Below are 23,759 nucleotides of genomic sequence, written 5' to 3' on the forward strand. Positions count from 1 at the left end.
CAAATCGAAATCAAATTAATAAAACTTGGAAAATGAGAGAAAATTGTGTGCCGCAAACAACGGTTGCATTGCAGAAGTCTATAAAAGGAGACTCATTTTGGACTTAATCATTACGGTATTCAGTTTACCAAAACTACCAAAATTCGAAAATGGCAGATCTCTGTTTTCTATTTGAATGTCTATCTTTATCTGAGAAGCAGAAGCGTACTTTAGAGTACAAGGATGAAATAATTCTTCACCGCAGACCCAAACGACTTCGTTTGCCCAAACCCTACGAGTTAAATGTTGTTGGGCTGCAGAATATTGGAGAGAAGATTCGCCCGGAAAGATCCAACAAACGCCCGAAAATGGACGCAGGTGTCAGTCCACTCCTGAGAGGTAACGAAATGGAAGTTGATGAAGACGTCGAGGAGATTGGGCGTAACTTGCCACGAGACAAATCGAACAATCGCCACCGTCGCATCGCTACTAGTCCCGAACCGAATCAGCACCTGTCCGTCCGGAACACCAACCGATTCAAGACCTTACCAACCGGCAGCAACGGTAAAGGACACAAGACCCGTCTACGCAATCGCGGAAACCGTTTGAAGAAGAACTTGGTCGTGAACTCATCCGACCGCGGCCGGATCGTTGACTTGACGGGATCCAAACCGAACGTGACTAATAAACCGAAGCCGACTTATTTAGAGGAAGTTCAGGACCTCAAGTCACTTATGGACTCACGGCGAAAAATAACACCTCTTCGTCGCCATTAAGTCTTACTTTGGCGGGGAAGTATTTTGGATTGGATTTGAAGAGGATTGGCTGAATTTCAGTTTTGGAAAATTTGCATTTCGTTCTTTCTTTTTTCGATGCGTCATAAGGCATGACTATGGATAAAATAAAATTTATAAAATCAAAACACTCTACTTGTTTGTCTAATTCATTTCCGTTATGTTTTTATGACAACTGTTGATCAGTATAACAGATAACAATTTAACAAAACGTAACCTAACTGGCCCCAAGTTCTTATGCGCTTTCTGTAAGAATTCTAAACGGAAGTAGACTCGTACCGTACAATGCTCAAGGAATATAGGAACTTGGGCGAAATTCTCTCATTGGACGTTTCAAAATTAAAATTGTAAGAGCGGATTAACTATTTTGGAACGAAGGGGATCTCACAAAAACTGTGGGACTTACTATATGGAGTGTATGGCCGATATCTGCACGAAAATTCATTTCTTAATGAATTGTTGGCAGATAATGGTCAATAAGCTAAAGTCTGATAAATTCAAGTTGGTTTACTAACATAATTAAGGCCTATTGAAACTTTTTTAATTTATAAAAATTTAATTGAACATTTTTCGATCTTTAAAAAAGCCGTTTGTCGGAAAAAGCACAAAGCATTTTATTTTTACATGCATAGAATTACTTATTGGGCTTAAACTGTTTACGACTTTAACCGTCCTTTTATAGCTCATGAGTCGGACTTACAGTTTACAACAGGCTATATTTCAAAATAGGTAAAACGGTATAAACGCAGAGATAAGGAGATGACCAACTCAATGGGAGAGCCAGCAGACGACGACACCCCATTTATTCACCCGACCAGAACCCACCCTTAAACTATCTCCCTACCACCCTCTGCGTTACGCTAGCGCAGCTTATATTTTAAAATTTTAAAAAGTGGTCAAATTGTTATATTAATTAATAGTCAAATTGTTCAACGATCGAAAAGTGCTACCAAAACGAGAACCTGATAAGAAATTACGATAACGAAAAATACCAATATGCTTTTTTATCACCTCTCCTTCAGAACGACCAAACCATTTACACGTACGAAGCTTCGGCGATCGTGACGCAAATTCCCCCAAAAATAAGGTAAAAAAAAGCTTTCTTCAACAATTAACGACCAAATCATTATAGTTTACGTCACGTTCTTAGTTAAGACACTATCGGACACTATTATTTTCTCTCTATGATGTTTGCTTTCAATTTGGTTTTTTAGCTCCATGGGAATAACTTTGCAGTCCGAGCGTAACTTGTGCAGTCTTTTGTCAGCCTGTTGATTCGAGATGGAATTTGAATGCAGCAAAAACCAATTAGGAAGAGGAGCATTTGGAATCGTCTTTAAAGGTTCCATGGGTCCAAATCACATCCCAGTAGCCGTTAAACGACTTCAGCTCGTGGATATTGAAGTCAGCGAAAAGGAAGAAGAGGCTCTGAGAAACTTGAAACATCTCAACGTTGTCAAATTATACCACGTCAAGAGCGACTCCGATTTCAGGTAATGCCCCTCTTCGATATTAGAAAATATATTAGATAAGATTTAATTCTACTATAGGTATTATGCTCTTGAATTGTGTGAAGCTTCGTTGGACAAGTTATTCCTCAAAGAAGGTGACCCCAAAAAATGCTGCAGGCGAATGCCACCGAGAGAAGAAGTTCTATACCAATTAGCCACGGGATTAAAATACATTCATGAAATGGGAATGGTCCATCGTGACATCAAGCCTGAGAACGTCCTCATCTGGGTGAATCCCAAAAAAGAAGAAGAAGTCCTAATGAAATGGGCTGATTTTGGAATAAGCAAAAAAGTCAACGAAAACGGATCTTTTTCTATAAGTGGAGTACGAGGGACCGATAATTGGTTAGCACCAGAACTACTGAAATTACTTAAGGAAGAAGAATTAACGGATGATTTAGAAGGAATTACATCATCTTCACGTCGACGGGGAACTATCCAGAGCGACGTTTTTGCCGAAGGCCTCGTCTTCGGTTATTTCTATTTAGACGGTGAACATATTTTCGGGAAAATTCCTGTGAATAGTCATAACCAATTGGACATAGCTAATAACATATTGAAGAATAATCCCGTGAATATCAGCAGTAAGTTACTACAATTAAAATCAAAAACTGTCCAGTCATAATTTCAAAATTGCTTTTCCTTTCTTTGATAGAAATTCAACCAACGCACGTTCACAATCTTATCTTGAAAATGTTGTCCAGCGCACCAGATAAAAGGATCACTTCTTCGGAGGTTGTTGAATATCTTACAGAGTACAGAGCTCCGGTAAAAATTGATAAGACAGAAAATATATTCAAATAAAATTAACCTTGAAACCGTATGATTGATTAGGCAAAAAGGAATGTGCTACCCGGCAGCATGTTAGAAATTTACCAGGAAAAAATTTTGGAAATGGGAGGTAATGGTATCATATTTGAAGGTGTCTGGGGGACGACTCGTATTCCAGTGGCAATCAAGCGGATGCAATTAGTTCACGTATTAGGTAAGAAACAAGAAGAATCCTGGCTTAACCTTAGTCACGACAACGTTGTCAAACTATTTCACGCAGAAAACGACTCGAAATTCAGGTAAAACGAAAAAAAAAGTAAAGTTGGAATCAAGTTACTATTAATTGAAATAATAGATATTATGCACTGGAACTGTGCCAAGCATCGCTGGATCAGATCTTTTTGAATGATGAGAATCCCAAAAAATACCGCGGGCCAAAACCTCAAACAGAAGAAGCTCTTTACCAATTGGCTATGGGATTGGAATATGTTCACGAAAAGAAACTTATTCACTGCGATCTGAAGCCCAAAAATGTTCTTCTCTGGACGGGAAATTCGTCTACTGTTATGAAATGGACTAATTTTGGGTTAAGTAAAGAAATTGACGCAAAAGGAACTTGCCCCATCAACGAAATCAAAGGAGGATTAGACTGGCTGGCACCCGAAATTTTAAAGGCGCTCGAAAACGAAGAGAGTCAGTCGGAAAATCCTGCAACATTCCAGTGGGAATGTTGCACCTTCAAGAGCGATGTCTTTACCGAAGGACTCGTTTTCGGCTACCTTCTTTTAGATGGTAAACACCCTTACGGTTCGATTTCACGGAATATTCAGACAAATATCATCCAAGATGAACCGGTCAACATGTCAAGTAAGTTTGTATGCGAAAAATGGGATTGATTTTGTCCACAAATTTTGTCAATTTAAACATATTTTCTTTCTCCAGAAATCCAGCCTTCTTCTATTCGTGAGTTAACTTTGAAAATGCTGACTTACAAGCCAGAGAGCAGATTGACATCATCGGACGTCGTTAAAGAATTCAGAGACATCTGGGTAAGACTATTACGTAAATATAAAGAATGCGAAAAGCATTTAATAATTGTTGATTGATATTTTGTGTGACAGAATTCTCAACAAAAAGAAATGGAAAAGACGCTGTTCAATTTGTGTACAGAACCAAACCCAAGTTTGATTAAAATCAAAAATTTAGTAAACCAAGGCATCAGCGTCAATTGCCTCAATGAAGATGAAATGACTCCCTTGTTGCAATTACTAGCTAACGGTGAAGCGTACCGCCATAACGATTTTGTCGAAATTATTCACTTTTTCGTTGAAAAGAAAATCGACTTGAATGCCAAAAACGATTACGGAGAAAACGCCCTTCTGAAATTGATTGTGAATTATAAAAAAGACGATTTAATCGACTTAATTAAACTCTTCGTCGACAACGAAATTAACATAAACTGCAAGAATAAATACGGCACTAATATCTTGCATTACGTGTGCGAGTACTATACCCACGAAAATTTAATGGACATCATTCAACTTTTAATTGAACAGAAAGTCGAAATCAATTGCATTCACGATTACGGACACAACGCCCTACCCGTATTGTGTCGCAATTATGGCTACGAAAATCTGTACGACATCATCAAGCTTTTGATTGAAAATGGAATAGAAGTCCACTGCAACCCCAACAACGAAGGTAACGCCCTCAACATCATAATCAATCATTACAGGGAAGAAAACAGGGCTAACATCGTCGAACTCTTGAGTAAAGAAGAAATAAGACAAAGAGGAAGAACTCAAGCCGGATCTTCGTCTAAGGCAATGAAAAGGAAACACAACTAAATTGATTGAAATAATTCAAAACAAACATCCGTATTCACGAGTCACTATACTGTAGAAAAAAAGAAAAAGCAAATGTCAATAAAACAGATTTTGTGGTCCAGCTTGTTCTTAATTAAAACGTCTCTTGGATTGAAAAAGATGCCTTTCGTACACGCTGGATTCGCCGTTCACTATGTGAATCGGATAATCAAATCTTCAACATTTAAAACTCTTTAAATAAAAAAATTGAAATCCGATTCTATTATAATTTTCATTCAAGTGTTTCATTATCAAAAGTGATTTCGGCAGATTCTTATCCAAGAATGGATGACGAATGACAACACTAAAAGCTAAAACGCAAAAATATAGGCCATAGCCTATCGCATCGCCAATTAACTTCCTGAATTGATAAATGTTCTCCAAATTGTGGACAGTACATTTAGAACTTAACCCTGTCTTCTTTACGTGATGTAGAATTAAAAGATTTAAAGTACGTACACTGTGGTATTTAGGTATACTCGAGCCTCTGGTGAGTAAAATGACCCTATACGGGACAAAGATAAAGGATGCATCAAGTTATCATTAAGAAAACAAACAAGATAAAAGTACTTTTATCAGTAGAATAAATTTACAAGCGCTATAGCAACAGTTATATTTCTTGCATCAAGTACCCCACCCTTCAGTTGAACGAAAGTGGACCTAGTTTAAGTGCTTTTGGCTAATTGATTAATTTGTTAACATGTTGACCTTTGATCGTCAAAAGGTTTTAGGAGTTGGAGGTTTTGGTACTGTTTATGAAGGTGTTTGGGGTGAAAGTAAAGTAGCCGTCAAACGATTTCTTATAGGGGATGCCGCAAGCAATGAACAAGAAGAGAAGGCCCTGAAAATGTTACATCATCCCAACGTCATCAAATTATTTCACGTGGAGGAGGACCAAGACATCAAGTATTTTAAAATTCAAACAGTTTTCGAATTAGCATTTTAAACTTTCCGATAATCAATCGTTTATAGAAGTTTCACACTTGAATTATGTGATGCCTCTTTGGAAAAATTGTTTCTCAAAGAAGATGACCCGAAAAAATACAGTGGTCCAATGCCGCCAGAAACGGAAGTACTTCTTCAGTTGGCTAAAGGACTCGAGTACATTCATCAAATGGGATTAGTCCATCGAGACATCAAGCCACAGAACGTGCTCATCAGCTTGAATTCTACAACCCGACAAGTAGTGATGAAATGGGCAGATTTTGGTTTGAGTAAATGTGTCAACGAAAGGGGAACTTTCTCGATGAGTGGTGTTAGAGGAACTTACGATTATTTCGCGCCGGAAATATTGAAATTACTGGACGAGGACAGCTCCACTGAAAACGAAGCTCAGAACAGAGGAACCGTCAAGAGCGATGTATTTGCAGAAGGACTCGTCTTTGGCTACTTCATTTCGAGAGGGATTCATCCTTTTGGTTCCTCAAGTTTTCAAATTTCAGTAAAAGTACGGACAGAAGAACCAGTCAACCTTCCCAGTAAGTTCAACTTACTAAGTTGTATGGAAACCCAATAACAATTTTTTGTGAAATAGCCTATCAATATAAATTTTTTTAACGTTTTTCGGTTAATTTCTCTGTTTTCTTGTAGAAACGGGAAAAATTCGTAATACAATCATAGAAATGTTAGAAAAAGAACCAAACTATCGAATTTCATCGTCTGATGTCGTTAATCGACTCACAAACACTATTCCGAAGGAAAGACAAGAAAACATTTACGTGAAGTTTTTAACTATTACTATGCATTAACCAGTTTTTTTTTTTTTTTTAAATTCACAGATTTTTACTTTAATTGCCAAGGGGAACCCAAGTGTGGAAGAAATTGAAAAACTGATACAAGAAGGTGCGGATATCAATGCCAAAGATGAAAAAGGATTGACACCACTATTACGCTTAGCAGAAAGCGAAAAGATAAGTGATAATTTCGTAGAAATAGTTAGTCTCTTGATCCAACATGGAGCCAACGTCAATTCACTGTCCAGAGAGGGTAAAAATGCTCTCCTTTTGTGGTGCGGAAATTGTGAACAACAACATGAAAAAAACAAAAGTTGTTTGGCAATCATCAATCTATTCGTTAAAAATGGGATCGATATCAATTGCGAATACGATCACGGAGATAATGTTCTCACTATACTGTGCGCAAGTTATAAACACGAAAATTTAATTGACATTATTCAACTTTTCATTGAGAATGGAATCGATATCAATTGGAAAAACGAAGAAGGAGAAAATGCTCTCAGTTTACTGTACAGAAATTATAAAAACGAAAATTTAATTGACATCATTCGACTTTTCATTGAGAATGGGATCAATATCAATTGGAAAAACAGAAACGGACATAATCCTCTCAGTTTATTGTGCCAATATTATCAAAACGAAAATTTAATTGACATCATTCGACTTTTGATTGAAAATGGTATCGATATCAATTGCAAAAGCAAATATGGAGTTTATGCTCTCAATTCATTGTGCAGAAATTATAGAAACGACAATTTAATCGACATAATTCGACTTTTAATTGAAAATGGGATCGATATCAATTACAAAGACGCATTACCCTTCGTAGAGAATGCTCTCACTTTACTGTGCGCAAATTATAAAAACAAAAATTTAATCGAAATTGCTCGACTTTTAATTGAAAATGGAATCGATGTCAATTGGAAAAATGGAAAGGGAGATGATACTCTCAGTTTATTGTACGCAAATTATAAAACCCCAAATTTTTTTGGCATTAATCGACTTTTCATTAAAAATGGGATCGATAACAATAACAAAGACGCATTAGCCTTTGGAGATAATGCTCTCACTATACTGTGCGCCAATTATCAAAACGAAAATTTAATTGACATTACTCGACTTTTCATTGAAAATGGGATCGATATCAATTGCAAAAACGAAGAAGGAGTAAATGCTCTCACTATACTGTGCAGATATTATCAAAACGAAAATTTAATTGACGTTATTCGACTTTTAATTGAAAACGGGATCGATGTCAATTGCAAAGACAAAGACGGAGAAAATGTTCTCAATTTATTGTGCAGATGTTATCAAAACGAAAATTTAATTGACATTATTCGACTTTTCATTGAAAATGGGATCGATGTCAATTCAAAATCCGAATACGGAGAAAATGCTCTCAATTTATTGTGCTACTCTTACCAAAACGAAAATTTAATTGACATTATTCGACTTTTCATTGAAAATGGGATCGATGTCAATTGCAAAAACGAAGAAGGAGATAATGCTCTCAATATACTGTGCGCAAATTATCAAAACGAAAATTTAATTGACATTGCTCGACTTTTCATTGAAAATGGGATCGATATCAATTGCAAAAACGAAGAAGGAGATAATGCTCTCAATATACTGTGCGCAAGATATAAAAACGAAAATTTCATCGAAATTGCCCGACTTTTCATTGAGAAGAAGATCGATATCAATTCGGAAAACTTTTTCGGAGATAATGCTCTCATTTTATTGGGCGAACATTATAAAAACGAAAATTTCATTGACGTTATAACATTTTTAATCAAAAGTGGATTCAATGTCACTAAAGAAACGCAAGACTACTTCCAGAGAAAATATAAAGAAAAAAATCGCACTGAAATCTTGCGATTACTTTATATAATGCAGATAAACCAGCAACCTGACGAATGAGAGTCAACGATCCATGTTAATATGTAAGTTTTTCAGTTATAGTTTGCCGTCCTAATTTAAATACAATTTTCCGCGATTTTCCCTTAGAATTTGGCTACATAAAAAATATGTTTTGAAAACTACGTTACCATTATCAAATAAACCAATACGCACCTATATTCTACCTTGTTAATCAAACAATGCATAAAAAATCTTGACACCAAAGAAAATTTTTAAAAATTGTTAAAATAAATTTGTAATATGTGGACTTTCATTAAATAAATTTAAGAGATGAATGATTGAAAGAATTTAAATTCAATTAAAAAAAATTAGAAAATGACAGGTGGAGCCTAATGGGGTGTTGCAAACAACGGTTGCATTTCATTAGTTTGAACCCCAATTTAGAATAAATAATTTCAGTTTGCCGTGTGCAAAACTAAAATTCAAATTGTCTGAGAAGCGGAAACGTACTTTAGAGTACGTCGACGAAGGAATTCGACACCACATCAGAGCGCAGACCCAAACGACTTCGTTTGGCTAAATCGTCTGAGTTGGACGTTGGACTGTGCGGAGGAAAGATTCGCCCACCTGAAAAGATCCCACCGAAAGTTGAAGCAGTTGTTAGTCCGCTCGCGAAAATTCGCAAACACCCAAAGTGCTAAAACAGCAAAATCCAAGAGCGCGCGCGAAAGAGGCTTCTTGCATTTTTCTATTGCCTTTGGCTGCAAAATAGACAAATCAAAAGGTAAAAAGAAGTAAATTTACTTCGAAAAAAAAAAAAAAAAATTATTGCTGACACCTCGAAGAAAACAATATTTGAAAATTGCAAATTGAAAGTAATGGCAAATAAATATTCACAACAAATAAATAAAAACAAAATTGCCGAAATGTTTTTTAGACAACAAAAATATTTAAAAAACTACGCCTGTTGGTTTTTTAAAAAAAGTCAGATAATAAATGCAAAGCGATCATGGTCGATTTCAAATGGATGGTTACAAAGCAACGCGAAGCAACGTCATCTTTATGTATCTCATGACTATGCATATCAAAGCTATACAAACATGTTATCAAAACAAGAGATAACAGTAGGCTACTTCTTTTACAGTCGATAGGCGACTGTTGTTTTTCTCTATCTAAACACCATTTAGTGAAGTTAGCAGTTAGCTTACTGTGGCAAAATGGCAGTTAGATCAGTTTTGTCTATTGATCGTCAAAAGATTTTAGGAAAAGGAAATTATGGAATTGTTTATGAAGGTGTTTGGGGTAGAATTAAAGTAGCCGTCAAACGAATTCCTATAGATAACACCACGAAAAGCGAACGCGAAGAAAGTTCGTTAAAAAAATTTAACCACGAAAACGTCATCAAACTATTTCACGTGGAGGAAGACTTGGACTTTAAATATTTTTAAACCTGACCTAGCGTGGCTTTCAAAATTACAAGCATACATTTCTCAACTTCTAATTTTTAGATGTTTCATTCTTGAGCTGTGCAATAATTCTTTGGATAAACTGTTTCTAAAAGAAAATGACCCGAAAAAATACCGCTGCCCAATGCCGCCAGATACGGAAGTTCTCCTCCAGTTGGCTAAAGGACTCGAGCACATACATAAAAATGGATTGGTCCATCGCGACATCAAGCCAGAGAACGTCCTCATTTGGGTGAATCCAAACACAAACCAGGTTTTGATAAAATGGGCTGATTTCGGTTTCAGTAAACGTGTCAACGAAAATGGAACCTTCACCATGAGTGGAGTGAAAGGAACATTCAATTGGTTAGCACCAGAAATATTGAAATTTCTGAACGAGGATTCTACTGAAAACGAAGAACAGCATAGAGGAACCGTCAAGAGCGATGTATTCGCAGAAGGCCTCGTCTTTGGCTATTTCCTTTTGGGGGGAGTTCATCTTTTTGGTGCTATAAGAGATCAAATTCCAATGAACATACGAACAATGGAACCGACCATCCTTCCCGGTAAGTTAATATGAAAAACAATTTAATCAAGTTAAAAATTTCAAACCAATTCGGTTGGTTTGTTGTCAAACTAAATTTTCGGATTTTTTAACACAGAAACGGAGGACACTTGTAACATAATCCGAAAAATGTTAGTGAAAGAACCGATAGAACGAATTACATCGTCTGATGTCGTTGAACTACTCGAAAAAGAAAAGATAAACAGGGTAAAAGATAATTTAAAACGTTGTCTTATCTATTATTTTAAATCACCAGTCTTGATCCTATTAAAATTCACCCCAGATTTTGACCTTAGTTTCAAAAAGAAATTCAAGCGTGGAAGAAATAGGGAAACTGATACAAGAAGGTGTAGACATCAACGTCAAAGACCCAAATGGATCGACACCCCTATTACACGTAGCGGAAAACAAAATTGGAAGTGGCAAGGTGGTGGAGATAGTTGGTCTCTTGATCCAAAACGGAGCCAACGTCAATTCACTGAACTGCGAAGGGGAAAATGCTCTCCTGATAATGTGTGATAATCACAAAACTCATAATAGCAACAGTTTTGTTGCGATTATTAATCTTTTGATCGAAAACAGGATTGATATCAATTGCCAAGACAAAAACGGAAATAATGCTCTCACCAAATTAAGTGAATTTTATCAAAACGAAAATTTGATTGAAATAATTCAACTGTTAATTCAAAACGGAATCGACGTAAATTGCAAGATCAACGTCAGATGGAATGCTCTTACTTTATTGTGTCGCCATTACCAAAACACAAATTTGATTAAAATAATTCAACTTTTAATTCAAACCGGAATTGACGTAAATTGCAAGACGAACGGGAGTTGGAATGCTCTCACTTTATTGTGTCGCCATTATAAAAACGAAAACTTGATTGAAATCATTCGACTTTTAATTCAACACGGAATCGACGTTAATTGCAAGACCGACTATGGATCAAATGCTCTCACTATCTTGTGTCACTATTATCAAAATGGTAATGCGATCGAAATAATTCAACTTTTAATTGAACACGGAATCGACGTCAACTGTAAGACCGATTATGAAGCAAATGCTCTCACTATATTGTGTCACTATTATCAAAACGAAAATTTAATTGACATCATTCGACTGTTACTTGAAAATGGAATCGACGTCAATCGCAAGACCAATGTAGGATGGAATGCTCTCAATTTTTTGTGCTGCTTTTACCAAAAAGAAAATTTAATAGAAATAATTCAACTTACGGAAGGTCAGTACGAAAATAACGTCGCTTTATTGCGTGAAAACTATAAAAACGAAAACTTAATTGACATAATTGGACTTTTAAATAAAAATGGAAGTGGATTCAATTCAAAGGAGTGTTGCGAAGACAGGGGAGACCAGAGCAGGATGGCTTTACTATTGCACGTATTGTTCGAAGCCAGAAAACGGTTTAATAACTATTTTTTTTTAATGATCTAGCTAAATCGTGGCTCGCTCTAGCTAAAATTTGGCGTCAACAAAGTGTAGTTGTTAATTGATTTCATAATAATGCATCCAACAGAGTGAAATCGGTAAGAAGCTGACTGCGTTTGGGAAATTTGGATTCAAAAACGTCGGCTTCATTGCAGTCAAATCAAATGTGAAATGAACAAGATAATACAACAGAGAACATGAAGACGAAGCAATTTAAGCAGTAGTTTGTTAACGCATAAAAATCATTTAAACTTAAAGCAACAAATTGTGCTACTTTTGAAGCTGCTCAGAAAAACTTGGGACGCCAATCAAACAAAAACTAAGCAAAGTCTTCTTTTGTATGAATCAGAGTAAACAAACGCAAAAAAAAAAAAAACGGAAAGATTAAACTGATGCAATCCTACCTTAATATGGTGAAGTTCATGTAGATGTCAGCATCAAACACACCCCGGTATTGTATGGATTGAATTAGAAAGATCAATGATTCGATCTGCCATCTTTGTAAAACAAAAAAAACTAAATTAGTTAGTTCAAAACGAGTTTAAAAAATAAAAACAAAAACCGGTTCGTAGAAGGCAATTAGTTATTTACTCCCTAAGCAAGAGATTGTTACATTGTTGTGTTGAACTCTGGTTGACCATATAACAAAACCGACTAAAAATTAAAACTTTCAGCAAATAATGCTCTCACTCCATTGTGTGACAATTATCAACATGAAATTAATCGCGGTGAAATCATGCAAGTTACTTGTGGCCAAATGAACGAAGTTTGAATTGGATTCTAATGCCTCCCTGTATTATTATTATCAAAATTAAATAAAAAGCAACTATGTATCGCTAGGGGGCAACTCATCCCTGCTCCTCATAGCTAGGTTCATTAATTTCTTACTGAATTTGGTAAAATTATCAGAAGTCTGACCATACCGACAGTTGGCGTTGGCTATTACTTGATTGACAGACATATGAATGGTTTTTTACCCCCACTCCCAGAATCCAGATTTTAGACATCAAGTAAAGAGAAAGAAATGGAATTTAAAACAGCTTGGGTACGGCAACAGAATATTCCCAATAATTTTAGTATCGATTATAAGATTATGCCTTTCGTAACAGCGTTTGCTACAAGTAATCAGAATCAGATTTAAAAAATTACGATTAACGATCTAACCAAAATAAAACTGTTCTCTCTCGACCATCAAAATACAACAAAAAATTTTCTTATTAAAAAATTACTAAATTTAAATTACTGGAATTACTAACAGTCTAACCAAAAGTATTTAGCACTTACAATTAATAATCATGTACAGAGCCGGAAAGGAACGAGGTGAACAAATTTCCCACAAAAACAAAAAGCAAACGTATAAATGCAGGCACTCACATTTAGATGATATGGGTTGACATCGATGTGTGTAGACTGGTTTGTACAAAAGTTGCATGTCCTGTGCAAACAGATAGATTTCCTCTCTCTCCTTTTATGAGAAAAAAAAACGATGATTAAAAGAATATTAACAAGTAAAATATTTTTACTTTGATGAGACGATGAACAACATCGTGGCGGGACTGGCGGCTACGAGAATGTATATGTATCAGCTCTGTGCTTCTTCTTCAATAGGCCTATGTGCTTCGTCATTCTTCCCCGCACCATTGTTGTGTACTACGTAATGGTTTTCCAGAAAAATTCCTCTTTGAAAGTGAGGGCAGCATCTATACATTCGAGACAAAAATTACTTCCATTTCACAATTACTTAAGAAATTACAAACATCTCAAATTTAAAATATCAGACATTTTGATCCAAACTGAATAAATTGTTTAAGAAGAGAAAACCTCCCATCAAAGATTTTGAATGATCATGTTATTTGTTTTCAAAATGGAAACTTAACTATCAAGAATTATGAAACAACAATTTTGTCGTTTTCTAGCAATCCAGAAAGACATTCCTACTAAAGCTAGTATTTCAGTTCTTTAGCTTAGAGATCCAAAAGTGTTATCTTCTTAAAAAAATGACCATTACATCATGTACTAATACAACGAAAACCAGAGAGGAGAAGAAATGGAGCTTGGAGACATGGACATGAGTGACAAGACATGGAGTACAACATTTTTTTTTAATAATTGAGAAAATTCTAACTCATTAAATACAGATCATGTTTCCAAAAGTCCAATCCATTTTACCTCACTCCTTCTAAATAAACTGAAACTCAAGCAGTAGCAACACTACAGTATGCTACTGGAATCTTTCCTGTTACTGTGTTTACTTTTAGTCCATTACGTTAAATTAAACATCATCATATATCGACTGGTACAAACACAAGAACTTCATTACCATCCTAATGAATCTTTTTCAGATCAGAAATCGTGTGACAAGAATCTGAGTCTCTGAGAGGCGGTAAAACTTGCTATTAAACAAAACATGGTCGCCATTTTTAAAACAAAAGGACACGCCCTAGATTCGTCTGCTGGCCGAATATGCCTGCAGACTACAGAGACTCCAACTGGGCAAGAAGAAAACTACAGTTAAGGCTTGCATTAGCGCGTTTTTAAAAAAAGTTTTAACGTAGCTGAATAAACAATTTCATTTAATAATTATCTTAACAATGTAATTACTTGAAAATAATTGAAATACGTTTGAAATAATATTTCCTTTGATTATACCATGATAATAAATGCTCGGAATTGAAATTAAATTCATAAAACTTGAAAAATGAGAGGAAATTCATTTTGCTAACGACGGCTGCAGTGCCATGGCATATAAAAGGAAAGCCCGTTTAAAACAAAGTAATTTCAGTTTGCAAAACTAAAATTTGAAAATGGCAGATCTCTGTTTTCTCTTTCAATGTCTTTCTTTGTCTGATAAGCGAAAGCGCACCTGTGAGTACGAGGATGATGATATTCGACACCGCAGACCACAACGAATTCGTTTGGACAAAACATCCTCCGAGTTAAATGTTGTTGGGCTGCGTAATGTTGGAGAGAAGATTCGTCTCAAAAGATCCAACAAACTCCCGAAAATGGACGAAGGTGTCAGTCCCTTCTTGAAAGGTAACGGAATGGAAGTTGATGAAGACGTCGAGGAGATTGGGCGTAACTTGCCACGAGACAAAACGAACAATCGCCAACGTCGTATCGCTACTAATCCCGAACCGAATCAGCACCTGTCCGTCCGGAAAACCAACCGATTCAAGACCTTACCAACTGGCAGCAACGGAAAAGGACACCAGACCCGTCAACCCGATCGCGGAAACCGTTTGAAGAACTTATTGGTCGTGAACTTGTCCGACCGCGGCCGGATCGTGGAATTGACGGGAATTGGGTCCAAACCGAACGTGACAGCTGGGGAGGGTGGAGATCTCAGGTCCCTTCTGGATTTTATAAAGCGAAAAGAAAAAGTCGAGGGAGTTCAGGACCTCAGGTCATTCTTGAACTCACGGCGAGGAATAACATCTCTTCGTCGGGGTTGAGTCTTGCTTTGGAGGGGGGGGGGAGTAATTTGGGGTTGGATTTGAAGAGGATTGGCTTAATTTCAGTTTTGGAAAATTTGCATTTTTTTTTAATTTTTTTTTCTTTTCTTTTTCTTTTTTTTCATTTTTTTTTCGATGCGTCATATTGCATGACTGTACAGATCAATAAAATTCATAAAATCCATAAAACCAATGTGTCTTGTCTTTTTATTACTAACAATATGCCGATTCAATAGAACAATAACGGCAACGACAAAAATATATCCATCACCCTTTCTCAATCAGAAAGGCAAATTACTACGCGATAAAATTCTGCCGTGTAGCATTGTTTTGATGCTCAATTGAAAACTTCATAAGAACCCTAGTAAACCAATGTTGTAATGTCTAATTTATGGAGTCCTATCCTATATCTGTACAGATAGGGTGACGACGTCGTCACCTCATCAATTCAAGTTGAATTGAATTTAAATAGATTCGAATTAATTCTAGCCCTTTCTCCAACTTTCCACCAAATTGTTCCAAACTTCCATTTCCATACTAGTTCCAAACAAGTTCCAAAGTCCAAACTTCGAAATTCAAATTCCAATACCATGAAATAGCCATAGATCCTAAGATCCCAATCATGAAAAAAGCTATTATTTTAATATATTTTTTTTTTATTTCACCCCATTTCGCGAACATTTTTTTTTAGTTTTTGCCTGTTTTTTTGCGGTTTTTTATTTGTTTATTCATTTTTTTATCTAGTATTTTTTTTTGGAAGATTTGTATTTTTTTTTTGAAGATTTGGCACCCTGGCGATGATTTTTCTAAATCCAAATCGGTATCAGTAGTTCATGGCCTACTCTAGTAACGGCCTATAGGCTGGCTATCCCTGTGTTGCCGAATGATTCCCAGCCCCTACCCCTTCCCATCCCCTACTTTTCATAGCCAGAGGGCCAAAAGTTATCTTGAGATGTTCCACTTTCCAAACCATCTTTCCACCGTTTGGATGCCTGTGTGTCTGACTTGCATTCCGCCATGGTCAGAATCGGTTGGAAATAAGCGATTGATAGTCTAGTGGTTAAAGGGATGGTCTCCCACAAGAGAAGTATGAGGTTCAAACTATGTAAATCATAATAAATTAATCATAATTTTTCCTTGTTTTTTCTTTACTTTTAAAGGGAATTAGATGGAATGTCTAGATTCTGTAAAAAATGCGAGTTTTTTCACATTTTTAATTTTTTAAAACAAAATCTGAATTTGTTTTTTTTTCTAAGTCCTTGCCAAAGAAAACAAATTCAGATTTTGTTTTAAAAAATGTGAAAAAACTCACATTTTTTACAGAATCTAGGCATTCCATCTAATTCCCTTTAAAAGTAAAGAAAAAACAAGGAAAAATTATGAAAAATTTATTATGATTTACATAGATTTGAATCTCATACTTCTCTTGTGGGAGACCATCCCTTTAACCACTAGACTATCAATCGCTTATTTCCAACCGATTCTGACCATGGCGGAATGCAAGTCAGACACACAGGCATCCAAACGGTGGAAAGATGGTTTGGAAAGTGGAACATCTCAAGATAACTTTTGGCCCTCTGGCTATGAAAAGTAGGGGATGGGAAGGGGTAGGGGCTGGGAATCATTCGGCAACACAGGGATAGCCAGCCTATAGGCCGTTACTAGAGTAGGCCATGCGGTAGTTACATTTCCAAACCGTTCGTCCGTTTCGTACTTTGAAATTTGAACGTAAACATTAAACAGCAGGCATTGTGTATTTCAGGTCGAAAAATAGATTCAGACAAAGAAAATGAGTCTTCTTTCTTTGTCTAACGAAGTTTTAATATGTTACATCTTTTCACTGGATACTATTTCCATATCTGACTTGCAAAGTCTTATGGTTTCCTGTCGGCCTTTATACAATATTATTCGAGAATCAGATGAACTATGGAGGCTCAAGTTCATTAAAAGGTTATAAACTATTAATGTTTTGGCTTTCTTTTTACAATTAAAAACTGTTGCACAGGTGGGGCAATTTTCTTTCGCAGACTCCCAATAGCTATGAAAATGTTTGGTTTGAGTGGACAACTATGAGATTAAAGAAAGCAAAAGAAGTCCAAAAAGCTGTTCAAAACATGTCCTCTGTAGCTTATCCATTGGGTCAATCTCCCCTCATTGTGATCAACAAGTTGATTGCGGGGTCATATCCCATTCCTGAATATGTGCAGAATGAACTTGAAGAAATCGTCTATGACAAGAAAATGTGACTATCAATTAATTCATGTAATTTATTAGAAATTTAAACATAACCAAAATTTGATTTTCTTTAGAAGAGAAAATAAAACCACATTACACTATGCCAGAGATGTATTAGTCAAAGTGAGAATCTCTATACTGGACAAAAAGTGGAGAGATTTTATGGCCCAACCAGAATCTCAAAAGTCTCTGTTTGAGGGAGTTGCACTTATATCACAGTGGTCAACATTGGAACTTGGAGAAGAACAAACTTGTTTGAAAGACCTGGAAAGCTCAATTGAAAAAATAACTGATAGAGTGAAACAACTGCTGGAATTGGAAGTGGGAAAAGTATCATGTGCTAGCACTGATGAGCGAAAGAAGAAAAATCTTAAAATTTTGGATTCCATAAACCAAGTTATGTTCAATGAATTGGGTTTTAAAAAACTTCCACATTTTTATACTTCTGATTACAATCTCTATTGTAATTTTCAACAGGTATGCCTTGCAACTTTATCAATTTGGCTAAAATGCAATGCTGATGAAGGTCTAATGTTATTTATTTATATTTTTCTTTCTCTAACTTTGAAGGCATTTGAAACAAAGGAAGGTTGCCCAGCAGTTTTGTGTGCCATCTATCAGGAAGTGGCTAGGAAAATGGGCATTGTTTGTGAGGCGGTTTATTGTGCCCAGAGTTGGTTCTCGGATAACGTGATGAACCGTCCAAAGCTTTTTCTTAGATGGAAGGATTCAACCGGGTAACAGCACAAACTATTACTATACAGTTTAACATTGTAAGATTCTTTGGTTTCTCTTCGTTAGGTCAGAGGAAGATAGTATTTATATTGACGTCTTTCTTGGAGGGTATTTAAACCAGTCAAGTTTGTATCCATCCCTCAGAAAACAACCAGCAGCGTCAGTCGACTCGGTTTTGTTTAATATGCTAGGAGTTCTAACGCGTTTTATGTGGAACCAATACGATGAATTTGGGCTGGAAATGATGAGAGACAATTTGTCATTCTATGTACGATTGCAGTGCTCCATGTCGCCCCAAAACCCAAACGTAATCACGTTCTACGCAGAACACTGTATCGGTTTGGGCATCCAATTAGACGATGCAATCCAACTACTTCAAGTATGATATCCACCTACTGTATAAACAAATTCATACAATTAATTCTTGTTGTATTTGTAGAATTATTTTCAGTCTCCAGAATATAAACCTTTCATTGGTGGTTTATTTTCTCGGAGTCCATCGAAAATGTTAGAGGAATGTATCAGTAAGCTCAACGAACAAAAAGCTGAAATCGCTGCAGCGGTGAGGTTACATCTTGAATGTGCAAAGTTTTCCCTTTCATTATTGTTTTGTCTTTTTCAGAAAACTGTTCATCATCGGCCGTCCTCGTTAAAATTTTCAGTTGGTCTCGTTGTGATGTGCAATTACAAAAAATGGGGAAGAAACTTTAAGAAGCCTTGCGTTATTGTGTCTTGGAATGTGAAGTTCCAAGAATCGATTGTATGGAAATCCAAGGTGACAAGCGTTTATGATTGTTATTATAATTCGGACGAAGAAGATTTGGACGATGAGGAAGTTGATGAAGACGAAGAAGATTCGGACAATGAGGAAGTTGATGAAGACAAAGTTTGTTCCCGAACAAAGAAAGTAATTCCCAGCCAAGATCAGCCGCACTATCATATCTTGATGGTTGATGATAGTGATGAAGATAACTCCCAATTTCAATTAAACGTTCCTGAAGGTAACTAATTATGCGTTGCTGGACCACTAAGAATTAATATCAAATAACCATCTTCAAATAATATCTTTTTTTGTTTTGTTTTCTTAAAGAAACCTTGGAGCTCCTTCCTGCGGCTGTTCCCATCAAGCATAATAAAATTTGGTTTCATTTTGAGAGATTCGATGGCCGTAGGTACTTTCCGAATGCGGAGAAAAGAGCCCAGTTTCCCGAGGATGAAGCAATCACCTTATCATTGATTGGATAACTCAAACTGGTCAATATTTCTTTCTTTTTTAATGGGTTTTACAGACTGTTCACTTTTATTTCTTGATTTTTTTTTCTCTTATAACTTGGAAGCTTCTTTTTATTGTGAAAGTTGAACGTCGTCGGCTTGAAAGTTCCGTAAAACTTGAATTCCGTTAAATTAAACTTTTTGTGTCGCAGAAATCAGAAAAGTTGCTTCATTATTATCCATATTGATTGGATTCTATTATCGCACATTGCTGAAACACATAGCCAGTATTAGATATTTTATTCATTAGATATTTCTTTAGAATTTGTTGCCAAATAGTTTCATCCTTATACAGCGAAGCAGAGTTAAATTACTTTTGAATTCCAGTTATTTAGAAGACAAAAAAGCACTAATCGAATAGATTCTCATAATGAAAATAAGAGTCTTTATCACAAATCACGATTAGCTGTGGAAACCCTGCAAAGTGGGGGCCTAGTTTTTAGTATCTTTTAGTATTTGCATTTCTCCTAGCTTCAACCATAACATGCTTTTATTCGAATATATACTAAAGCTCTAATTTTGCGTAAATTATGAATAATGGGGAAGTTAATACATTTTTGCACACGACCAATCATATTTAACTGATAGTCATCAGTTCATGTGTATAAGTAAGAAATCAACTTTTAAATTTTGGTTTAAGAACATTTTTATATCCATATATAATAAAAGAACAAGCTTTTTGGGGGAGGGGCTAATTCATGTCACGCATAATGTGTCAACACAGGCTCCTCCCCCAAAATGGTACATGCCCAAACATGCCCAAACAAATCACCACCAGATGTCGTCGCCGTGATGACGCAACAACCAGCATCACCACCAGATGTCTATAGCATCGCCGTTATGACGAAATCTTCAAGTACTGGGCAGATTTCCCACGATAAAATCGATTACGGGCAGATGATTCTACAGAAAAGCGAATTGCCAAAGAGTCCAACTTTACGATAGAAAAAAGTTCCCCGGGTTCGAACGGGGCTCAGGTTACTCGTATTTATATTATATCTAAAAAATAAAGAACTTTCTTTGTGATCAGAAAATAGCATTTGTATTTTCTACATTATAAAGTTGGATTAATTTTGGGAGGATATGTTTTGACAATACTACCGTAATTGCGGAACAAATTCATTATCACTAAATACTATTTTAATCACTTGACGAGCCTCTGCACTGACACTGAGCATGGGTGATCGATTGGGTCTGCCGTAATATCTAAACAAATTTAGAGCTGCTTTCATTCCGGCCACTCCGAAACGCCGGGTCAATTTGAAAACAACAATTATTTTTTCAGCTATTTTGTCAGCCATTTGAAAATACCATGTTATTGGGTCAATCAATCTTCGTTGTAACTCTTTATCGATGGCGAGAAGGAAATCTTATTTAGCAATATAACCTTCCTGAAAAAAAAATTATTGTAAACATTCCTTTAGATGAGAAGGAATGTAGTTCCGGTAAAAAAATTTCAAATTCTGTTCACGACAATAAGACATTTAACCAGTTGGGCCGAAGGTTTAGCTCGTTACGAAATCCGCTGGGAAGATTCAAATGCCGTTGTAATGGTAAGTCCTTTCGACCACCACATCCAATCAAATGTTCTGTATTCAATCATTGTACATCGCAGGCATTATACTGGGCTAAGAGGGGTGTCAGGATCTATCGCGACAAGTTGGTGTCAGAGGAGCAACGAACGCAATTTGACGGGTTTTCGAATCAAGAATTCAATTCATCAAGTAAAGTTATTTCTTATTTTGTGCAATGATAAGTGGGATTAAATATTTAAAAGAAATTTATTTTGTAATTTTAAGCTCATCATAATCATACATAGCGACGTATAGTAATTGTTTCCACCCAAATTAACTAAATACATAAGAGAAATTACAGAGGTTAAAAAATATTTGTAAGTAAAAACAAATGCTTCACTTTCTATATTTGTTATACGACAGGATTTAATTTAGATGCATCTTTTAGATGCAACAGAATTAAATTTATTTCTGGCGTCAGAATTTACCTCGTATGTTCCAACTTCGTCCAACTTCGCTTTCCATAATATCTCGTTTGCCAGTACGTCGATTTTCTGCCTCGGTTGTAGCGTCGGTTGGTGCGTCGGTCGGTGCGTTGGTTGGTGCGTCGGTTGGCGGGTCGGTTGTTGGTGTAGTAGTGGTTGTTGTCTCGGGTGTGGTTGTTGTCTCGGGTGTGGTTGTTGTCTCGGGTGTGGTTGTTGTCTCGGGTGTGGTTGTTGTCTCGGTTGTGGTTGTTTCTGTAATATCGGTTGTTTGTGTAGTAGTGGTTATTGTTGGTGTAGTAGTCTCGGTTGTTTGAGGTTCAGATGTCCCAGGCTCGGTTGATGTTTGCGGTTCGGTTATTGGAGAATTGGTAGACTGTGTTGTTGCAGGGTCGGGGGTTTGAGGCTCGGTTGTTCTTGATTCTGATGTGGTTGTTGGAGCTTCGCTTGGCGGGTCGGTTGACGGTACAAATGATTGAAACTTGAGATTGTCGACAGCGACAGCATCTTCGATGTCAGTGCCGCAGTAAGCGTAAAACACCAGCTGTGCGATCACGTCGCGCAATCAAATAATGACACAGCGACAGGTAAACCGAGAAAAAACCAAGTTCTTTATTATCGTGCACTAACATGAGATAATCAAGCGTCTTTCTTATTTACCGACAAATTCGAATTGTACATGTCTCTGCCGTCCAAGGGTATATTTTTGCTCTCCCAAACTCGATTGTTGATATGGGAATACTCGTACAAATTTAAAAGCAAACCTTCATTTCCATTTTTGGCCAGATACAACTGCACATCAATTAAGATACCATTTTAAAAAAATCCTTCCTTCTGATAGTATAAAATAATAGTTTTAATCACCTCGAGATTCGTGAATTGCGGCCATTTGGAACGAATCCAAAAGTCAAAGGAGAAAGTGGCAACTTCATCCGTCCTTAGCGTGAAGATCTGACTGCGTAAAACGGCCACACCGAACGATAAAGTTGACCCGCGATCAACTCGGAGATAAGTCGATCCGTTGACCGGTGTAGGAGCGACATTCCCAGACTCCCAGAGCGAAGTTGTGTTCTCGACTCTCCACTTGACACCAGACTCCGACTGCTCAATCCATGGAAATATTATACCGTTTTCAAAATTGTTATCGTAATCGTAGTGTATGTCGTCTTTTGGATAGGATTGCTTGTAGCAATTTTTGAAATCGCAAATGTAGTTATTAGCTGACGACTCGATCACCAACACCAGCAATGAAAAGCAGAGCGGAAACAGGAAGGATCTGAACATCTTTTCCCACGAGAAATAATGCAAATTTCCGGTACAGACGAGCGATGAATTGCTAACACAAATTTTACAACTGAACTCACTTAAACGCCACAGTCGAATGAATCCTTACACGGTATAATTATTAACCCAGTTATCTCTATCTATATACATATATGTAGATATCAATACTGTCATACTTGAAGTTGAAACCTGATATTATTTGGACTCGTAGTCATAAGATAAGTGTCAATCAATAACAAAGGAAACGTCTCACAAAGTGCAGGGCGTGTTATAGACTGACAAGAGATGTCGCAGCTCGTGACTTATCTTTCTTTATAGCTACTTGATGTGCTCTGATTAGGGAAAATGTCAACGGGGTATTTCCCGCAAACCGCAATATAAGACTCGCGATTCTTTTTCTTACTTTCCATCGTGGTAAATATTATAACTGTATACCGGGGACCTATTCAGGAAATGAAATTGATTATCCTCAAGCAGGTTATGCAACTATAACATGAAATAATTTGTCTTTCTATATTATACCGAATAAAATTATTTCAAAAGTAAATGATTTACAATTTTGTACATAGGTGAGAAAGAACCTAAATGGGGTTTCATTCTTTTAGCAACGATTTTATAGCTCTGAATTGACTTTTATCGAGCTTTAAAAATCCTAGAAAGTCACGATATAAAAAAACAGCAGATAATTAAATAACAAGTCTTATCCTTGTACAATGAAATGTACATGCTAGTTCCTTCCCATAATGATAGCGCAATTATTGTTCCTTTTTTAAGATGAATCAGAAATATCGGTATAGAGCCGACGATTC

At 36.4% G+C, this 23,759-nt stretch overlaps 2 protein-coding genes across 5 annotated transcripts; both read left to right on the forward strand.

Moving 5' to 3' along the window:
• The first annotated feature begins 1,780 nt into the window (after positions 1-1,780).
• LOC124314607 (dual specificity protein kinase zak2-like) lies at positions 1,781-5,002 on the forward strand. Of its 4 annotated transcripts, none has more exons than XM_046779837.1 (8): positions 1,781-1,860; positions 2,041-2,266; positions 2,324-2,868; positions 2,940-3,052; positions 3,119-3,354; positions 3,411-3,922; positions 3,998-4,104; positions 4,177-5,002. In XM_046779837.1, exons 2-8 carry the CDS (start codon positions 2,055-2,057, stop codon positions 4,900-4,902), a joined length of 2,451 nt encoding a protein of 816 aa, XP_046635793.1. In that variant the 5' UTR covers positions 1,781-1,860; positions 2,041-2,054; the 3' UTR covers positions 4,903-5,002. The 4 variants fall into 4 exon arrangements, with proteins under 4 accessions (XP_046635793.1, XP_046635775.1, XP_046635785.1 ...); XM_046779819.1 differs by having other exon boundaries at positions 1,783-1,860; positions 1,968-2,266; XM_046779829.1 differs by having other exon boundaries at positions 1,802-1,860; positions 2,010-2,266.
• A 12,105-nt stretch (positions 5,003-17,107) lies between these two features.
• Positions 17,108-19,934, forward strand: LOC124314882 (F-box only protein 21-like). The gene is made up of 9 exons (XM_046780301.1): positions 17,108-17,378; positions 17,434-17,670; positions 17,738-18,140; positions 18,234-18,400; positions 18,465-18,777; positions 18,838-18,960; positions 19,021-19,192; positions 19,253-19,399; positions 19,489-19,934. The coding sequence occupies exons 1-9, from the start codon at positions 17,218-17,220 to the stop codon at positions 19,641-19,643; spliced, it is 1,878 nt and encodes a 625-aa protein (XP_046636257.1). The 5' UTR covers positions 17,108-17,217; the 3' UTR covers positions 19,644-19,934.
• The last annotated feature ends 3,825 nt before the right edge of the window (positions 19,935-23,759 follow it).

The sequence above is a fragment of the Daphnia pulicaria genome, chromosome 1, assembly GCF_021234035.1.
Source record: "Daphnia pulicaria isolate SC F1-1A chromosome 1, SC_F0-13Bv2, whole genome shotgun sequence".
Taxonomy (NCBI): domain Eukaryota; kingdom Metazoa; phylum Arthropoda; class Branchiopoda; order Diplostraca; family Daphniidae; genus Daphnia; species Daphnia pulicaria.

Coding starts and splice junctions, on each gene's coding strand:
- LOC124314882 (XM_046780301.1), top strand. CDS start 17,218: ATGAGTCTTCTTTCTTTGTCTAACGAAGTTTTAATATGTTACATCTTT. Junction 18,141..18,233: donor TCTATTGTAATTTTCAACAG/GTATGCCTTGCA, acceptor CTAACTTTGAAG/GCATTTGAAACAAAGGAAGG. Junction 18,778..18,837: donor ATGCAATCCAACTACTTCAA/GTATGATATCCA, acceptor TTGTATTTGTAG/AATTATTTTCAGTCTCCAGA.
- LOC124314607 (XM_046779837.1), top strand. CDS start 2,055: ATGGAATTTGAATGCAGCAAAAACCAATTAGGAAGAGGAGCATTTGGA. Junction 3,355..3,410: donor GAAAACGACTCGAAATTCAG/GTAAAACGAAAA, acceptor TTGAAATAATAG/ATATTATGCACTGGAACTGT. Junction 4,105..4,176: donor AAGAATTCAGAGACATCTGG/GTAAGACTATTA, acceptor TTTGTGTGACAG/AATTCTCAACAAAAAGAAAT.